At 38.2% G+C, this 16,830-nt stretch overlaps 1 protein-coding gene across 6 annotated transcripts in view; it reads right to left on the reverse strand.

Moving 5' to 3' along the window:
* The window catches only part of FHIP1A (FHF complex subunit HOOK interacting protein 1A), an 89,339-nt gene that overhangs the window by 18,328 nt on the left and 54,181 nt on the right, over nucleotides 1–16,830 (reverse strand). For all 6 annotated transcript variants that reach the window (XM_021530204.3, XM_021530203.3, XM_021530205.3 and 3 more), the window contains 4 exons: nucleotides 6,999–7,166; nucleotides 4,759–4,838; nucleotides 3,132–3,319; nucleotides 1,612–2,652 (listed from right to left, as the gene is read on the reverse strand). In XM_021530204.3, the coding sequence (XP_021385879.2) occupies nucleotides 1,612–2,652; nucleotides 3,132–3,319; nucleotides 4,759–4,838; nucleotides 6,999–7,166 (1,477 nt within the window). The remainder of the gene's footprint in view (nucleotides 1–1,611; nucleotides 2,653–3,131; nucleotides 3,320–4,758; nucleotides 4,839–6,998; nucleotides 7,167–16,830) is intronic.

Consider the following 16,830-nt stretch of genomic DNA (forward strand, 5'->3'; position numbering starts at 1 on the left):
AGGCCTGAGGGGAGCATCTTTGCATTGCTTACACTTACTGGCTGTGGGAAACTTCTGTCAGAGAGAGGCTTCATCCCTTAATGCCATCCCAAAACAGTAAAAGCAACCTAAAAGCTTTATCAAACACATCTACAAACATAATACAGCATCCCAAATTAGATACAGAATCATAGAATGGTTTGGGTTGGATGGGACCTCAAAGACCATCTAGTTCCAAGTTCCCTGCCCTGGGCAGGAACACCTTTCATTAGACCAGGTTGCTATCTTTGAAAAGCCCTGCACTTTTTAACATTTCCAAGGTGTTGTTGCGAGTACCTCCTTACATGCAATCACTAAGATCTCCATTAAAGCCAGATCAGGAATCTAAGAGTAAAACACACTGTAGATGGGTAGCAAACATCTAGGCTTATTGTGTTTAGCTTTTTATCTAAATTTTCCTCAGTTTTGAGGTTTTCATAGGTTTGGTTGAGGGGTGGGCTTTTGAAAATGAACAAATGGAGAGAGGGACTAGATGAAGAATGAGAGACAGAGAGAACACTTCTGAGCTACATTTGACAGCAGATGATATGAAACAAAGATTTGGATACAATTAGCTTCTGGTACAAGGAAATTGCCACCACAGCAAAAATAGCAAATTAGCTAAAAAACAGACTGGATTTTTCAATTAAGAAACAGTGCCAAGCATGCTGGCCACAGCTGACCAGAAAGGGCTGCTTTTCAATGAACACACATTTTCCCCCTCCAAATGAATGAGAATCCATCTAATAGAGGTTTTTCTTGTTGGGTGAGGAAACCTAGTACATGATTATTTTTATTATTTGCATTACTCTAGGATCTAGGAGACCTAATTAAAGACCAGGAGTCTGCAGTGCAAGGAGCTGCACAAATACAGATCAAAAGCTCACTCTGACCTCCAGTAGTAATGTCATTCCTGAATAGCTTGGACAGTCAGCAGAGAGCAATCTTAAATTGCTGCCTGGCACTAGATAGAAAAGCATGCCAATAGTGAGGGCAGACCTGACACTGGAGAAGAGGATGTCAGGGCAGACCAAGGAGACAGGCATGTACAGACATGGCACCAGTGCTGACACCTTCTGCTACAATGTGGAATAGCAGAAAGAGGAAAAATGGCACTGTGATGTTGCATCCATCCCATCCATCCCATCAGAGATGAAAGTTACCAGAAAAACAAATTTACTTGGGTTCTGTATATTAAAACAGCTACTCGGAACACCTTTCAACTGAACAAGCTTCCTTTGGTATGACAGAGATCTCACATACAAACAACATAATCTGTGCTTGATGTTCTAAACAATTACCAAGAAAAAAAATCCCTGAAACACTACCATTTGCTTTCACCAGACTGATGACTCTGCTGTATTTTCACGTTGGATCTCTCACCCTTAGAGGAGAGTGAGAGATCCAACGTGAAAATACAGCAGAGTCATCTATTTAGGCTATTTAGTCAACTATTTAGGCTATACCCTGTTTAGTGGCAGGATTTGCCCTTGCTCTGTGGTTGTATTGTGTGCCAGTGTGACCTCATTTGGCCACCTTTAATCACCATGCCTTCTTATATTTGTTATGTATGTAATTAACAGGACATTGCACCTGTAAATGGAGCACTCTGGCTCCTTGGAGAGTGCTTTGGAGACACATCCTCCTTTGGTCCAAAGGGAGATGATATGCTCTCTGCAGAAGGGGTGTCTGCTGAGAAATTCTCAAAGTCCTCCTCTTCTTCTGCTGGAGAGACAGGATCAGGAACATCCAACTTCTGCTCCTCCAAGCTTGCATTGTTTGGAACCAGTTCCTTAATAATTCTGTCATACTGTGCAATGAAATCCTCACCATCTGTGCTCAGCAGTTTTACACTTAAGTTACAATCTGCCTCCTGAGAAGAAATCTTTAACTCTAAATCTGGCTGTGTATCAATCTCAGTCATTTTCTGGTTTAGTTGTTCTCTCATTACACCTTTAGTTGAGCTTGAATTTCTCTTACTGTGCTCATCCAAGTCCATTTCCAGCTGGGTCTTTGCAAGAGACCCATTGACTACAGTCTGGCTCTGCACCTTGTGTTCTCTGGCTATGTTTAAAGCTTTCTCCTTGGAGCTATCATCATCTTGAGTATCCTTCTGGGCACATAACCTGTAAACCATAACATCATCCTGAAAGTCTGACTCCTCTATGTAAGAGCCTTTGATGAGCATAATGGCATTTTTTTTCATTTCTTGAATGTGTTTTGGCGGCTCTGCAGGTGGCTGCATTTCTGTGCTTCCCAGATCATCATATGGTTGCAGTGAGCTCACATTAGAACCAGGAGAAATCCCTGTGTCATAGCTATCATCCCATTCTAGCTCCAGCTGCATCTTCTCACTGAATGGAGTTGCTTGTGCAGAGCTACATGTGCTAGGTGTCCTTTGCTGGAGCCGAAACATGGGGTGTTCCACATCTGTACTGTTCTCCTCTGCAAGCGTCTGGATAAAGGTGTCTGGATCAGGATTTACTCCATCATACAAGGCAGACCAAACCTTACAATCTTTCATGCACTGGATGATGGCTTCTTGAGCTTCCCCCAGGTACTGCAAGTAGCTGATGTCCACAGCCCTTCCATATTCCACAATGCATACAGATTCAGAAGAGTGTCTACCAGGATCTGGAAGTAAAGACAACTTGTATCAAGAGTAGTATATCAAATTTTCTCAACAAGGCATCCACTAAGACATTGCAGGGAGAGTCTTTAACCCTAACAATCCAATAAGGCAGGAAGACCAAAGCACAACAATTGAGATTTGCTCATAAATACATGACTTTTTCCTATCACAAAGACAGAACCATAACTCAAGATTTCTATGAGAGCAGTTTGCATTCAAACCTTAATACAGCAACCACTCTGAAGCAGACAGAATTGCTGCCATGTATCAGTGCACTATTGTCATAAATGCACACTCAAGCTGGATAGCAGTTAAAACAAGTTTTTGATAGACCTGAATATATGGAAGGAATTAAATAAACTTTCTACTCCAGATTTGCCAGTTTATTGTTGCCCACCACATTTCCTTCCCCTTCTATTCTTTCACAATTCCTCCCACAAAACTCAGTTAATGATTTCACCTTCCCCTGAGCACCAATTACCCTTAGATTGTGCTGGTTTTGTCCAGAGGATATAGTCTTTTCCTTGGCTTTCAAGTGTCAAAGTGATTCCAGTGGAACAGCAGAGAGGTGTCAGGGCCAGCAGTTTTGCTGCAGATACAGAGTAACAGTCTCTCTCTTTCACAGCCCTCCGCTGGCTCAGCATCATGTGGTTGCACGGGATCAGATACCTGAAACAGCAGTGCCCAGCATCACTTATCCTTTCACGTCAGAGAAAGCAACAACACACAGAATTCCTTTCCCACCTTCCTGCCTTCTCAAATGAAACAGCAATAATAATATTTGCAGTGATCCATTTTCTAAACCGCTCAAGAGCATGAAACCATGTCTCTTTATATTGTGATGCTTGGCTTGATAAGGAGCTGTCAAGATGAGCAGAGATAGGAGACAGTTCCATCAGAACAGGAAATCCTTTGCAGGTCAGAGCAAATATGTTGTAAGAAAGTATAGAGGAAGTGTGGGACAGGAAGATGTGGGACAGGAAGATGCCAAAGGCCAGCAAAATGGTTTGGTCTGGCTATGAATGTATTCTGTCTCAGAATCCTCAATTTATTTGTTTTCCTGGAAAATTCAGAGAAAGGCTGTTTGCCAGATGAGCAGCCAGAAAGAAAATGAGGGAAGGGTCATCCAAGCATTTTACTGCAGTAGATCAAGAATGAGCTCTTAGGCAGAGGAGGAAAGAAGCTAGAGGAAGCTAAGGAACAGTGAAAGCACAGTCTCATGTTGAACTTCTTTAGAGCACTTTGGTTTTACTTTTTAAAAGCACTTTTATAAGAGCCTCAGTGTTAACTGCACCAATGATCTGCCATTTAAAATGCAAATAAATTCTAAAGGATTCCCTAAATAAACAAAAAGATCAACCACAGCACTCTAATGCTAGAGTGGTGATGTACTTGTGTTCACAGAGGTCCCAGCAGTATTTCCAGGCACCACTGCCAGATCTACAGGGAAGTTCACCTTAATGCCTATGTGTGGAGGTACAGACAGTATCTGGAATATTCATGTGATCTGCCATGCTAAAAGCCCAAGTCAGTTACACCAATATTTCCAAATAAATAACCACTTCTCATCTAATAAATATACCCAAACTGTAAGTATTTTGAAGCAATGTACACAATCACAAATTAAAACCAAAAATTACCACTGCATTTAGTACATCACTTAATCTACCTACAATAGTGCAGGAACATGCAGTACTCTCATTGAGTGAGGAATCAAAGAGGTGGAAAGCAACAAGAAGGGTGGGAGTTGCAAACAGTATATAGGTCTGTACACAGTGCATAATACACTAGAGAAAACATGCAGGAGGGAAGAATTATGCATTTAGAAGCAGGGAATAAGGACTTCGGAGGTGATAAATATATTCTTAGCTTCTCTCACTTTTATAGAAATAAATCACAAGACAAATCTCTTGCTCTGGAGATCTCAGGATGTAAATCAAACTTCGTCAGGTCTGGTAGACTTTTGTCGGGACCATAAATATTCTTATCTCTGTAGTTACTTGGATTTCTGCACTCCTGGAGAACTCCCACCCAGCTCTGCATCCCCAGAGAGAGACCATACGTCCCAGAGTTAGGATGAAGAATGGGAAAAAGAGTTTGGGCTTTACCTTAAAACTAGCTGTAACATCACATCTTCACAATGCAAGCCAATGAGCGTTCTGAACAACGCCAAGGAGACCACACAGAGCTGGAAAATGATAAACATTGTCAGCTTTTGATCCGGAAATTGTATCTTTCCCATCTTCCCTGCATACTACATTACAAAATGGCTCTGCCAGAATATCATGATTTATAAGATACTCTTAGAATGATATTTCATTTAGTCAGCACCCTATGAGATTTTTCTTTCAAGTTGTCTAGGGCTATGCATGTAATATGTTACATTTTAACAAAATACAATCCTAAACAGAATTTTCCTTCAAATAAGCTATTAAAAAAGCAGTCTTAAATATTATTCAAATTTATTAATTTAAGTTGACTTAGCATGAACTAAACACTGTAACTTCCAATATACTGTTATAGTTTTTACCTCTGACACAGAATTTGAACCAACTAAAGGTCTTTTCTGAAAGAAAATTTATAAATCACTTCAGGTTTCTGTTGCTTTAGGTATAAGGAATTAATAGTGTTCTGCACATTAAGAAGCTGAATGGCTGAAGAGCTTCATAATAAGTCTTTGAAATAAGTCAGATTCTTGCATAAAAGGTGCTCTTTAACTGGGGGAAGGACATAGAGAAAAACAGATTTCCTGGTTTTCCCCATGAAATTTACAGGGAGTCAAGTATAACCTTTCTTCATGGCATAACACTTCAAAAACCCCTGCTGCTGCCTCAAATTATCCTGTATTTAAGAAATTTAACTTTACAGGGAAATAATAATCATTAGTTTTTGCAAATCTGGAATCTTCTGAATAACTAAATCCAAGTCTATTTTTGTACTATGTAAAAAGTTAAGATTTACAATACAATCAAGAAACAAAGAGGATAGTATTTCTACAAGTCCTTTCAGGCATCTGTCTCTAAATTAGTTTAACTCTGTCAATTATTAATTAGTATTTTCATCAATAGTAATGTACACAGCTTTTGTGCTATGTTTGCACTTGTCTGAGCTATACTGCAGAAAACTCCTTTAGCATCACAGAACCACTTTGGCTGAGATCCTGAGCTGCTCAGGGCTGCAGAATTCTTTACAATTCCCATCTCGCTTGCCTATGGTATAGTAATTAATGATCAGCAGAGACAACAGCATTTGCATTTTTGTTGACAGAACTGTTTCAGTTTTCAGAGTTAATCCATCTTAGAGATGCACTAACAGCAGCATATATATCGATATTTGCATGCACTTACATTTCAAAACAATTTTCAGAAGAAGCTACTGGCTCTAATACACAAATTTAATGCACATGTTGGTGTTCTGGCTTCTCTAAAACATTACTGCACATTCTAAGCCTTCACTTGCACTAAAACAGTATTCTCAACTTCATCCATGAGGCTTTGCATCACTCAAGAGTCAGCCAAGGTTGCCAGACAAGCAAGGCTCACTGAAGTAGTCCAGTGCAACAAGTAGTCCTTTTCCCATCCAGAAGATCCAACTGCTGGCAAAGGTAACTACTCCCTCTCTGGAAGGCAGCCCTCCAGCCACTGTGCTGCACTGTGCCTAGGCTGAGAAGGGGCTCACCACAAACCTGAGATAAGCCCTACTGCACAAGGGAATGAAGGCAAAGAGAAGGTGGCAGGAGCTTCATCACTTGAACAAGAAAGCATGTGCTTTTAATCAAATAAAGCAGGCAACATCATAGTTAAGTAAACATGCTACAGAAATAGAGACTATAGATTCGTGACAAACACATCAGTGATATCGCAGTTAACAACTGGGATCCATTTGGAGACTTCCTTAGAGGGCTCCCATTGTTTCCCCAGACAGACTATTTAAAAATGTTTGTTGCTTGGCAAAACTCCAAAGATCAAAAATGCTCCTCACCACAAGTATATTTATAAGACCCGGGGAGAGTTATCTCCCTAGCACTAATCCAGGTCAAAATAAAAATGCCTCCAAATGTACATTTTATCTTCCAACAGGATTCAGACTTCAGAAGCTTTCATTACATCTATCCCATTTCCTATATATGTGAAACAACCTCACAGGTTTATTAGCTTTGTATAGTGGTTGCTATATATCAAAACACACACACACACAAAATTGAGAGGGTGGAAAAATCATACCATTGGGTGGAGGGGAGAAAATTTCTAGCTAAACAAGTACCCAACTGTAATATATGAAATCTCCCACTTAAACAGTGAACCTACATCCACAATGAGTTCCTGAACGTTCTTTCTGCTTGTCTTACCTGGAATGGTGTGTTGATTCTGCTGGTAAGTGTATCCAGGATATGAACATTCTCGTGTCGGTGAAGCAAAATAAAGCGGAGGAAAATCTTGAGGAGAGCTGGCTCTGAAACGCTGCGCAAGAAGAGATCCAGGTATGCAGTCGTAGTCATCACTTCCTCCACAGTTACCTATAAGCAAAAGTAATGCAAATACTGCAAACACAAACATACCGCACACACAAAATATCCACCCACCCATCCTCTGCAAAGGTACATCCCAGCAAAGCTCTCCATCCATTACACTGCCACAAAAACACTGAGACTTCCCTCTTAAACTTGCCTTGCAAGCATTTTGAACACATTTGCTACCTGTCTTGCATCCCCAGGAAAAACATCCTCTGTCATACTGACAGCCCCAGACCTCACACATAGTGAAAATCAAAGGACCAAATCATGCTAGAAGATCCCCAACACTTTTCTGCCCATGTCATCTCCTTTGCATCACACTTCTGCTGTCCCTCAGAAGCATTTTCAGACGTTGTGAATGCCTGCATCTACCACTTCACTAAAAATAAAATGTCAGAGCAGAATCAAAGCACAGTACAAAGCACAAAGTCATGTCGTGTAGCTTTAAAGAGAAAATTCCCATAGATATCCTGAATTTTGTCATTATTTTCCTTCTTTTTATTTTGCCATTATTTTCCTTCTTTTTATTTTGCCACAGCACAATTTCTCATTTTACTCAATTTTTAGAAGGAGTATATATACAAATATGTTCACACATAAAGCCCAGCCCAAAATCTTCACTACTGACTACTAGTAGATCAAAATAGAATTCATGATCCATGTGACATTTGCATACCATAACCCACGCTTCTCTGCTTATTGCAATCCCTTGGAGATTATCTATTCACAGAACACACTGGCAAAGCACAGAACATTCCAAAGCCCACCTCTGCACCATGTACTGCTCTTGCAAAGTCAGCATTTTTTAAATAGCTACCCAGGGATCTAATAAGCTTAAAAAGAAGAATCTGTCTATATGAAAGGAAGTATTAAACATCTTTTGTTTACTAAACTTAGCTGGATGGATAAATGAAAAGACTGATTTTATTAAAAAAAAAAATCAAAGCTGTAATTTAAGACCTAAGAGGATTTAGAAAATACTCAGAAGGGCAACATTTACGTAACATGCTGTAAATATTAAAATCCCTGTTCCATTATGCTGCATGTTAGCCATGTACACAAGTAATGTCATGATGCAAACATTCTCTTTAAAGCATTTAAGATCACAAGCTGCTTCTGGGTGGTTACGCAGAACATAGGAATGGGGTACACAGCCTGCAGACCTTATGGAGAGAGAAGCTCTAAAGCTAATGGCATTGTATCACTCTCAGTCTGAGGCTTTATTCTAATATTCAGCTACACCATCATTAATACAGTAGGATGCTAGCTCATTTTGGTATTAGAAACAAAGCACCAGTGAAGTAGCAACAGTCAAATTTTTCATCAGGAAATAGGAGCAGCCCAGCTCTAATCAGAAACCTTTTTTTCTTGGAATAGATTTGGAGAGTTGTGTGTAAAAAGGAATAAATAGCCTTCTGGTGAAAGTGTCTGTTGTCCTAAGAACTGTCTTTTCTTGCCTTTTTTTGTTTTATTGCAGTGAGTGGTAAAAAGCAAAGCCCAAGAAATCCATCATGTGACATCATTATGACACCACAGTTCATGGACAAGCTTAAACTCTCTGCCAAGGAAAGGCCAGACAAAAGTAATGCATCGTTACATCTCCATGTCACTTCTTCATCCTTTATGGGGAAAAAGAAGCACGTTCTTGGCTGGCAGTTTCACCAATGTTTGCTGACAGAATGTATATGTATCAAATACTGCAGCTGTACATGAAAGCAAGAAAAGCCAGCAGATTCATAAGGGCAGTGACCTTTTTCTAAAACCCACACTCTTTGGACCACTCATCCTACAATTTCTACCCGTGAGAGAAACTCACAAGCTTTTCAAAGTGCATACCACGAATGAAACAAAAAGCAGCAGCAGAAGAAAGCCTTCTAAGGAGAGCTGGAGAGTGGCTTAGAAAAGAAATGTTACATTCTGAGAGCATGTTCAGTGCTCCTAACAGCTTGGGCTCTAGACAAAAAATGAAGTAATGTTTAATAGGCAACACTTCACTGATACCACTAAGCAGAGCTAGAACTCACCGATGATTAATGAAGCCCTAATAGTTCATAAAGGAGTTACTTGTAATCTTGTTAAATCCTATTTTTTTTAATGAGGGGGTTTTTGAAGGATATCAAATTATACCAAGGTTTTTTGAAGGGTATCAAATTTTTCTTTCTTCCTGGGAAAAAAGTTGGTGAATCTGACTAACCATTTTCCAAGAAAGAGACAAGATGACTAAGTTTTGTCAATATTTAAATGGATTTGTCAGAATATCTTTCAATTTTTAGTGAAAACACACTGCCTTATCTACCACACTCCAAATTTCCTCAATAAATGAAGCTAGGGTCTATTTTTCAGGGTCACTGTGCAACACTCAAAGCAGGCATGTTAAAGTTGCACAAGCAATTTTTATGCTGTCATGTTCTAGAAGTTCTAGTGTTCCCTCAGTGTGCCTTTGTGTGCAACTTATCCCTACAAACTAGCAAGGAGACCAACCTTCTGCTTCCTTGCCAGGGCAAATCAAACAAAAATATTGCTGTTGGGCACTTAACTGCAAGCCAGGTATGCAGCTCAGGAAAAAGATCAATTAACCTGTCAAACAGATGTCTGTGCTTTTACAATTACTGTATGTTATTTTGCCATCTTGCATTCTGTGTTTGCTTCTCCCTTTTAGCATATCTGATGGTGAGTGTAACTTCTGAAGATTCAAGGCACCTAGAGAAGTATTCAAGAAAGCTAATTTTAACTCCACGCGGCTAATTTTCCTTTTACTCTATGGAATATATTAGTCTGCTCTGATTGAGCCTCTGGAGAGCTGACTCTTTTTGCAATTAACTAGAGAAAGACGCTGGAGAAATCAGTTAGATGAGGTTAAACCCAGCCCTGGCAAAAATCCTTTTAACTCTGCACACCTTCTCTACAGACTGCATCATACATAAAACATGGAGTGTTGAAAGTGAGACTGGTTCAATTTGTGCAGTTATTATTGAAGATTTCTGTTTTCTACAATACCAAAGCCATGCTATTAAGCTTCATTCAGTCTACCTGCTGGCTGTCTCTTTTTAAACAAATGTCTCGTGAGAGATTTGGGGGAAGAGGGAAATCATTTCTAATAAATTCAAATCAGTACTCAGATAAACAACAAAAGAACAAACTTTCTTAGAGAACTAAACAGGTGCTACCCATGTCAAGTATGTCCACTACAGTCAAATCCTGAGGCAGTTCTATAAAAACTGTTATTGTAAACATTGATCACAGTATCATTTCCCCAAGTAAGCTTTTAGTTACTAGCCCTCAGAAATGAACATCTTTGAAAAGATGATAAACAACAAGCCAAAACGTACAAAAATCATATATTTAATTTGAAAATTCTCCACCTTTGATAATTCAAATGTCAAGAAAAATACTGTAACAAAGAGAGACTAATAGAATCAAGACAGGGGTTTCTAGAAAAACCCTTTCTTAAGTAATTAAATTTCAAGTTTGTTTTTGATAAAATTTTTTATTAATTTTTTATAAATGTCAAGCTATATTCTGATAATACCTTTCTTATAAAGGTATTTCAGCAATAATAAAATCCACCACTTCCTCAAGAGCAAAAATAGAAACCCACCAGTAGCATCCCTTGCATTAGATCCTTCCTGATAATGGGCAGAGACCAGGGATATCTCTGCTCTTAAAATAAAACTACAGGATTAAAAATAAAAAACAACAACACCAAAACTCATTTCCATTACACTAATCAGACCACTACTCTACAATTTTTATTTTGATTACCCACAAACATAACAACTAGAAGTTGCTGGATTTTTTTTTCAATATAAATATGAAGTGTCTATCTAAAAATACCATTTAAAACACTTCCTATGTTTTTCTATACAAAATCAGCTGTTACAGATCGTTTTGTGAGACATAAACTGCAACAAAAAGGACTAGCTGAGAGTCTTCATGGCCAGAGAGATACTTGACTGGAGATGATTGAAAAGACAAGACCACTTTTAGCCATGTAATACCCTTCTATAATTATGTAATAATTTTCAGCAAATCTTTCCTTGCCTCCTCTGATGACTGATTAGATGGTGAGGCAGAACACTGTAAACGGATACAGCTTTTACAAGTTACTCTGCCAAGTAATAGCAAAGAGCTAGAAATTACTGTCATTGCAAGTTCAGTTTAATATATTACACTCACTGTGTTAGGCCAATCACATGGATTCTTTACTACTGGCCATCTTCCCTTGGGAATCACACATATATTTTCTAATTTACAGCTTCATGCCCACTTACATGAATATGCCTATGTGATGCCTCCTTTCCATCACATATCCCTTCTTACAAGGACATCATATTGCCCATGAAAAGACCACGATCATTCTTCTTTGAACTTATCCTCTATATCCATCCACAAGCAGTTTTAACCTGAATAAGTTCACCTCACTGATAAAAAAAAAATCCAACCATTTCCAGTCTCTTCTATTAATTTTCAGCTTCTTGCCCCCTACTTATCCAGGCAGAAGGGTTCATGCTGCACAATGAATTGGATCAGGAAATTGATTCAGATTAAAACTATCCAGAAGTAAAAGTGAGTTTTAACCTCAATCAGTTTCAGGTATGAAACTGATTTCAGCTGTCCTGGCAAAAGAGTGGGACAAGCAGGGTGAGGGACAGAGGATGTTTGCCCTCTGGGGGAACCAGAAAGCCCAAACTGTTTCAGCTTATGTTTATAAAATACTTCCGTTTATACCAGGTTAAAATTCAATTGAACTGCATAGCTGAAGCAAGTAGTGAGAGGCATCTTTACATATATCCACACCATAGCTGGTAAAATTAAGTTTTGCAGCTGTTAATGGGCTTCTGCAAAACACAAGGCTATTCAAAGTTTTCCAGTGACACTTGGTTTACACGTTTGTATAGAAGCTGTCCAAAAGCTTTTTAGTAAGGTGAAGGATGGTATTATTCCTAAATGGGAACTGACAGTCTTGTAGGATATTTATAAAGATGCTCCTTCTAATCTGTAGAGTATAATTTACAGGTCATTTCCCCCTAGCTGAGCTGTGTAATCATCAAGCAAGTATTATTGAATTATCACAGTAGCACACCATGTCAGAGGCTTTTGTTTTTGGATGGGTTAGTGTGCATAGACTTGAGGTCCATTTGACAGAGCTTATTTGACAGGACTGTGCCAGCACCTCTGTAGAGCAATTCCATTCACTTGGCCAACAGCAATGTTTTACGTCAAAAAACTGGTACAATTTTCCATTATTCAGAGTAAACCAAGCCTATTCATATGAAAACAAGCCTTCCAAATATAAAAATAATTAGATCATAGTTAGCAATTAAATGCCATGTAGTAGAAGAGTAAATGCTGACATTAAAAATTTGCTTTTATCATATAATTTGTCAGATTTTAGTGCTTTCTTCAATAAATTGAAGTACCACAAATTACGTAAACATTCACGATGGTCTGAATAGCTGCCTGTGTCAACCAAATTCTTTGAATGCCAAACTAAAATGAAATCACATGCATTTACAGTGAAAGAATGTATATAACCAATCTGAATTGTATCAAAGGAAACAAAATATTTATAAACACAAAAGTTTGGCTCCTAATTATCTAGCATGTGGTTTTGACTGCAAAATATATACATATTCAAGATCTTCTGAAAAGGATTTCACTTATATTTCTACAGAAGCACTGTAACTACCTAAAATAATAAGGTAAATAAACACACTCTACTAACAACTATATAGAGACCAAAATAAGGCAATACAGCCTCTAACAGAACCAGTAAAAATTACTTCTGTGGAGTTATTCTGGATTCACTCTGGGATTTCAGTGAGGTTTCAACTGAGGAGAAAATTAGTCTTATTCGATTCCTTAGACCCTTGTATAATCTGGCCCCAGAAGACCTTGTATTAAATTGATAGAGCTCGATGTTAGTTTTGGAAGTGCAGCAGGAAATAGCCAGTGAAATATGTCACAGAATCCAGTGGTATGGCTCTGTACCATTCTCTGAACAGAACTATACATTCTCCTGAGTATTTTTTTCCTATTCATCAAAATATAGGGAAGAACATACATAGCTGTATAATTTCAAATTGTAACTGACTTCAGAAGTTACCAGTCTTAATTTAAGAACAGTTTCTGTAAGATAGTCTTATTTTTTTCTAAATCCCAGAAAGAATAAATGGTTTGGAATAGATGGTTTGGAAAAAAATAATGGATAAAACCTACCAAATTAAAATTTCCTTTAGCTCTGTATCTTTACAGACAAAATATTTTATTCCTGTGTTTTCAAATTAATTTGTGACCTTGCACAAAGACATGCCTTCCCCCCTGTTCTGCAAACAGTTTAATTGAATCACCTTTTTGATGCCTCAAGCAACTCCTGTGTTAGAAGTAAGGGAGTAAAAAGTACAATAGCATCCAGATAACCAACAGACAAGGCAGGGTTCTCCAGCACAGCCAGTTAATGCACATGCCCAGCTACATAATACAAATCTGGGCTCTGACAACCCATTCAGCAATGTGCAGCTTTGGAGATAGGAACATACTTGTCAATCGCTCCTTACACATGTAGGTGGGATAACCCACACAAAGTGACAAGACTAGGACAGACAAGGTATAAATTAGGCTACAAGAACATGCTATATTTAGGATACTTATCTTTGAGAAATGAAGTTAGGGAGTCATAAGCTTGAGAATGTTTGGGTTATTTAAGCACATCACAGTTAATCTGCTACAAAAATAACCTTCACAGAGCTCACTGTGAAAAACAGGTTATTTCAAGCTAGCTAGCTTGCCCAATCAATTTGAAACTTCCTTAACTGGAAAAAAACGGAACTAAAGAACTCTTTTTTTCAACACCATACTAGCTTCCCAAGATAAAACCAGAAAAATCACACCAGGAAAAATATACTGGTCTGCCCACCCCCGGACTTTTTCATAGAAACATCTCCATCCTCAATGGTCTTGTACTGTTTCATTCACACAGTGAACTGTGTACATAGTAAGTATTTATAGGGAGACAATCAGCAAAAATTTTTAAAAGGCAGAGCTTACTACATGGTTCCATAAATCATAATCATTTCATAATCATTTCAAGATCACATATAAGCATATCTTAGAAGTTTTGAACTGCATAGTGAAATTTTAAACAATTTTTAATTAAATTCTACTTACTGAAATATTTATGCTACTTTAATAAAAAGTCTTGTTTGATAGTCAGATGTTTTAAGTTGGGAAAAGAGAAGGAAAGGAGGTAAGAGGCCTGTGTGGATGAATTAAGAGCTCCTAAAAAAGTCTGAAACATGAAGAGACAGAAGCAGGGAAAGGTGACCCAGGAGGAATATGGAAAAAGTGCCTGAGTATGCAGAGAAAGGATGAGGAAAGCCAAAGCCCAGTTGGAGCTGAAGAAGAGCTTCAACAGCAAAAGAAAGATCATGAAAATGCATGCTCACTGCGGAATGGAGATGGGGACCTGGTGACAACATACATTAAAGATATCACAGTACTCAATCACAGAATAACTAGGGTTGGAAGGAACCTCTGGAGATACCTAGTCCAATCCCATTCTTGACAGGAACTGTCTTAGACAATTAATGCTAGTCTGTGTCTTGCTGCAGAGCAGATTTTTTCCTCAGAACATACTTCTTGTAGAAAAATTAGAATATAGTACAGAAAGATCAGGTTTGTAGTAGTCTGCCTGCCCAAGCCATTCCAAAGCAGAGCCAGAAGCTCATCTCCCTTCCAATTTTTATATTAAGATTGAACCATGAGTACCAGATTAGATGTGGGATGTTAAGACCAGTATGCCACATAAGGTCTAGACAGACTGACTGACTTCCTTCCATCCTATTACCAAAAATTATCAGAAACAGCTGTTCCATACCAGTTAAATTCTAGAAATAAAATTTATAGAAACACCTTAGGAAGATATACCAGTAATTATCATCATCTCTTCTTACCACCCTTTAACCTTGCACTGATCTGTCTTCCTAATCAGGTATTTATGCCATGCTCCATTACACACTGTATTTGAACTCAAGCCAGAATGAATCAGAACAATCCAAACTGAATGACTGAATTAAAACTAAAATCTTCAGCCACAAGTAAACTTTATTAAACCAAACCAACTTCAGTCAGTTCAAAAGAAAAAAACCAAGATACATTTAGTATTGTGCTAAATGAAAGAACTTCTGTTTTAAAAACTGTCATGAAACATCTGGCCTCTCATTTTGGCCCTTTCCAATTTTTTATTAACCTCAAGGTTAATTACAACATTAAATCCTCAAAAGGGAGATACAGTTTTCAAAATCCACTCTTCCCCTTAGCATTAATGTTTTCAATGGCAACTAGAAATAATTTTAATGAAAGAGCTGTTGCAGCATAATTATCATAGTGCATAGACATATATCCCAAAAGCAAGAAGGCAAAATATTTATTTCCTGTTATTAACATGGAACACAGGACAGAAAGACTGAAGAAGTCAAACGTGCCTCAACTTACTTAATTCCTTTTGCTATAGAGTTTTGGTCTCAGAGATGTGGGAGCCTTTTATCAGATCCACTAGATGGTGCAATCCATCTTCTCCATTAAAACAATTTGAAGTTTAACAGAAGTTAATTTTTAATAAGGAAGAAGTAAATTTTGATGCTAATCAAGGAAATGCTAATCAAGCATTAATTAGCATTAATGCTAATGCTAACTGGAAGAACAAGGCACCAACCAGAATATCAGGGTTCAAGAAAGATCTAAGAAAATCACCTATGTTAGCAGCCAACATCCCCATTTTCAAGAGAAATATGATTTCACCCACTTTCAGAGTATATAAACAAATTTTCATCAAAGGTAAAAAGGAATCAAAACAGCCATCTTTAAATTATTTAACATCAACAGGGAAGTAATCAACCCAATAGGAAGTCAGGAGACTTACTGACTGATAAGAACGGCTTTCAGAGGTATGGTAGTATTCAAAACAATCTAAAGTTAGTCTCAAACACTTCAGAATAGTACTCACTAAGACTAGAATCCATTCTGATATCTCCCTCATTATCCATAACCTTGACCTAAAACTGGTTAGGCTTTTCACTTCTAATTCCCAGTCTTGATAAGGGATTAAGTCCAGACACAGGAATAGAAAAAATTACTGTCAGGTAAGGAGGTGAACTACCTCAGGACAGACTAAAGCCTTGATATGGATCACAGCCAAATTTTACTTCAACCCTCATCCAATTCCCAAGTGTTTGAGGCCTGCCAAATCACTGGAAAAACTCTGCATGCCTATGACTTTCTTGGTGACTATTTACCATAAAGATTTGTGTGTGCTACTGAAACAAGTTGTGAACAAGAAAGCAGGGTATGGTGTTTCACTGTCCTCCAGAAAATGGAACAGCTGCAATGCTGCTGCAATGCTTTGTGCTTGGTAGGCTTTGAGAGAATTAGGAAAACATAAAAGTGAGTTTTTAGTTTGCTTCTGAAAGTTTTTTGTGGATTTTTACTCTCAGCTGTTCCTACATTTTCTCCTCAAAAGGAGTGTTCTTTTACAGGGCAATGAACACTGTTAATTCCTAAAATCACAGAACCATATAATGACCTGGGTCGGAAGGAAGCTTAAAGATCATCTAGTTCCAACTTCCCTGCCAATGGCAGGGACCCATTCCACTACACCAGGTTGCTCAAC

The sequence above is a fragment of the Lonchura striata genome, chromosome 4 (assembly GCF_046129695.1).
Source record: "Lonchura striata isolate bLonStr1 chromosome 4, bLonStr1.mat, whole genome shotgun sequence".
Classification (NCBI taxonomy): domain Eukaryota; kingdom Metazoa; phylum Chordata; class Aves; order Passeriformes; family Estrildidae; genus Lonchura; species Lonchura striata.